Genomic DNA, 3690 nt, shown 5'->3' with positions numbered 1-3690 from the left:
CATGCGGAATGTGACACACCTCCCAGAAATGATTTTGCTCCTGCTTCAAAGAAGCTTCAAAGCAGGGTTGTCAGCCTGGAAGCCATGTCCTGGCAGGGCTAGCTCTGCCTCCAAGCTGAGGAGAGCTAGACAATTCAAGCCAGTCTTCTTGCATCCTGAGCTCTGGCAGCTCTCCAGCAGCTCACATCCCAGGTGCCTTAAGTGCGTTCAGGTGACGAGCTCCTTAGCCAGCAGCAGCACTGGTGAAAAACCCCAGGGCCAGCTTCTTACCTGGAAGGTGGCACCCGCTCCAACACCGTGGTTAGCACTGCACGCCAACAACGCAAAGGGGAAGAAGTAAGGCACGCAAGGAGATTAAAAGCCCCTAGAGCAGGTGGGGTGAGAGCGAAAGGAGCAGAAACACGGAGGCAAGCCACTTTTCCAGCAGAGGGGAAGCTGAGAGGGTTCCTCCCCAGAAGTGTATGCTGGGGAGTTTTATGCCTCCCCGTTCTCCAGCCCAGACAGGGCCATTTGGGGAACAGCTGCAGGGGAGCTCAGGCATTTTGGTGGGAGGCCCACACACACACAAGGAGAGGGGCTCGGTGCACCTCAGGTCTGTGCGGAAAACCCACCACTTCCTTGCCTGCCAAGGGAGCGCAGAGGGTGACAGAAGGCAAGTGAGTCACGAGGGACCCCTTCACTCTCCTCAGCATTTGTCACGGCAACCAGCTGGATTGCACTGGTCTTTATACAAACCTGGCCCCGCAGTGTCCTGCCAAAGGTGCTTTCAGACAGCCATCTCCTAGAATAACTGCTGGGGGGACTGACAGACTTCCTCATCCGTGTGGGCCCTGCATCTGCCAGCGTCTAGTCCAACTCCTACTCCAAGCTTGCCCCGAGAGCCCTCCATCGCCTCATTAAGAACACCTGAACCAGTCTTTGCCCTAGCATTGCTACCTTCTCCCAAGGAGGCCACTACTCACAGTCAGCTGACTGCCAGACCTTGTACCGCTGAAGACAACCCTTGGAGGGCAGCAGTCCAGCCCGTTTTCCACTTCTTTCGGTCTTCTTACCTAGCCGCCATTGCCACAGGCTTCTCTGGCTGCTCTCGTCTCTGCTTCCTGGCCATCTTCCTCTCTCCTTCCTAACGCTGAGGCCATGCCTGCCTCTTGCTGGGCTGGGTACAGGCCTCGGGGCTGCCTGCCCTCCTCTTTCTGGGCAGCCGGGGACTCCCGGGTGAGCATTGCCTGCCGCTGCCAGGAGCAAAGGGGATCTGGCTGCAGCCCTGCACAGAGCAACCAGCCACATCCTCCACCTGCCCCTGCCGGGGCTCTGTCTCCTCCCTGGGGGCAGTGGGGCAGCAGCTGCGGCAGCTCCAGCCAGTTTCCTTCGGCATGGCGGAGCTGGGCAAGCAGCTCCCGCTGGCTTTGCTGCAGCTCCGGCTGGACCCATGGAGCGGCTGCTCATTCTGCCCAGCTTCCTTTTCCTCTGCCGCGGCTGAGTGCTCTGAGTCTGAGGAGAGCACAATGCATTCAGGGCTTCCCTCTGCCCAGGGCTTCCAGGACCCTACAAGGACACAACTGTCTGACGAGGAGTCACTGTCCTGGGGGTCGGCAGGAGCCAGCAACTCTCTCCAGGCTTCTCCTCCTGCTCGAGCTGCCCCATCATCAGAGCTTCGCCGCGGCTGCTGGGCAGACTGTGTGGCTGCGGCAAGCTCGTGGGGGATGGCGTACGAGGGGCCAGGAAGCTCCGTGAGCCCAGGGCTACTAGCTCGGGATGGGCTCTGGGCTGGCACAGGAGTCCGGGCCGTCCCTGCAGCAGCTGCCAGGCTCAATGAGGCTGAGGGGCTTCCTTCGTGCCGGCTGGGAGCACGGTAGCCATACATGGCCTGCTGGTCGTAGGTCTCCATGCTGCACGAGCAGCGGGCAAAGCTGATGAGCTCGTGGAGGAACTGCTCGGTGCGACTCAGCAGAAGCAGCTCTAAGTCCTCAGCAAAGGCCTGACTGTCCAGGTCGTACCTCCTCAGGTTTGTCAGGACAATGAGCTCCGTGACAGTTAGCAATGTCTGGTGGACTCTCAGTTCCCGCTGCAGCCAGGGCAGCAGTCTCTGAATGCTGGCCGGGCTGCGGCAGAAGAAGTCTGCCGAGATGTCCTGGGGGTGGCCGCCATCGGGAGCCCTTTGCACGCGCATCCCTGTGCGGTACAGAGAGCGGCGGAAGTTCAGCGTCTCCTCCTCCGTCGCTGCCGCATGCCCCTGAGGTCTCCTGTCAGCCCTGGCCTGCCTCTGTGGGGACAGCCTCTGGCGTGGCTCCAGCAGCCCTCCCTCTCTCTGCCTCTGCCTGGTGTGCCTCCGGGTTCCCTCCAGCCTGCTGCTGTTCTGCGGAGAGGGTCGCATCTGAGGAGAAGGGGAAGGCTGCTGCGGGTGAGCTGCAGGGTGACGGCGCCTCCGGATGGCAGGGCGGTGAGGAGCTCTCCGTTGCTGATGGCTGGCAACAGAACCATCTTCGGGGGGCCTGATGACATGCTCCTGGTAGTCATCTTCTGCCACCACTGTGTGCAGAATTGATCGGAAAGCCTGCTTGCACAGCGGGCATTCGGCCTTTGTTTTCGACCACCGGAACACACAACTAAAGCAAAACTTATGGAAGCAAGGTTTTATGTAGGCCACGTTGTCCAAGGTGTCCAGGCAGATGGGACACGTAGCGTCTGGAGCTGCAGGTCTTGGTGTTGTCTGCTGCAGAGGGCTGGGGGGAGCTGAGGGTAAGGAGCTGCCATCCGTTGCAGGTGCCTCAGCTGCTGATGCTGCACTCCGCTGCAGAAAGAGAGGCCGAGATCATTGCCCTTCCTGGGAAGACTGCGGAGGGCAGTGTGGAGGGCGGACTATGGTGCAGGCAGCGGTGCAGAAGAGCCATTGGCACAGAAACCCACACGAGGCTGCTTTCAGGATGAGAAGAAAGAACACAGGCACTGGTGCCTATCACCCAGGAAGGCCTCGGTGCCCTCCCATGACAGGGAGGTGTCATGGGTCAGTCTCCTCCTAACTCAGCAAGAGAGGAAGGAAAGACATTGAAAAATGTCCCGGCTCAGGAACTGCCTAGGAATTGCCGACATCTGCCTCCCTCCTTCCTCCGGAAAGGAAGAGGTCCCTCTTTGCACCAGTACCAGCCGCATCAGCAGAGCACAGGAGGCTGGGGGAGCATGCATTCAGACAGTTCTCAGAGCAACTCTTCCTTTACGAACTGGGAGCTGCCAGAAAGCTCAGGAACCAACATGCTGCCCCCGGGGAACGTGGACATCCTTGCCATTCTTGGGCACCCTGCCCTTTCTCCTTGCCCTCTTCAAAAGCATGCCCTTGCTGCTTGGGACTCAGCACTTCCCAAAACCCCACTGACCACCTCTGCTTCCTTGCACAGCCCAGCCTGCAGCATAGTTCCAAGTGCAGCTCACCACAGCTGCAAGTGCACTCCGAGGAAGAGGCAACGAGGTCTCTCAGCACTCCTGGAGACCCCTGCAGCCTCTTGCTACACACACGGCACTGGCCACAGATGCACAGCATGCCTGTCAGCCAAGTGAGCCCAGCAGGAGTATGTGCCCTGCCGCCCAGCCAAATTGCAGCAGAAGTCCACAAGCCCTGCCCTGCCCCTGGCAGCTCTGACCCTCACCCTTTTCAAAGGATTGGTGGAGAGGTGACGAACCTTTTGGCGTTGGCGG

At 59.9% G+C, this 3690-nt stretch overlaps 1 protein-coding gene across 1 annotated transcript; it reads right to left on the bottom strand.

The window, feature by feature from the left end:
* Window positions 1-207: 207 nt before the first annotated feature.
* Window positions 208-2689, bottom strand: LOC138062417 (E3 ubiquitin-protein ligase Topors-like; the record flags this gene model as incomplete). The annotated part of the gene is made up of 2 exons (XM_068920499.1): window positions 208-307; window positions 1677-2689. Coding segments are annotated over 2 exons (1113 nt in total), but the record flags the coding sequence as incomplete, so codon positions are not given.
* Window positions 2690-3690: the final 1001 nt, after the last annotated feature.

The sequence above is a fragment of the Struthio camelus genome, chromosome 27 (genome assembly GCF_040807025.1).
Source record: "Struthio camelus isolate bStrCam1 chromosome 27, bStrCam1.hap1, whole genome shotgun sequence".
Classification (NCBI taxonomy): Eukaryota; Metazoa; Chordata; class Aves; order Struthioniformes; family Struthionidae; genus Struthio; species Struthio camelus.
This window is presented reverse-complemented; position numbering and strand designations above follow the sequence as displayed.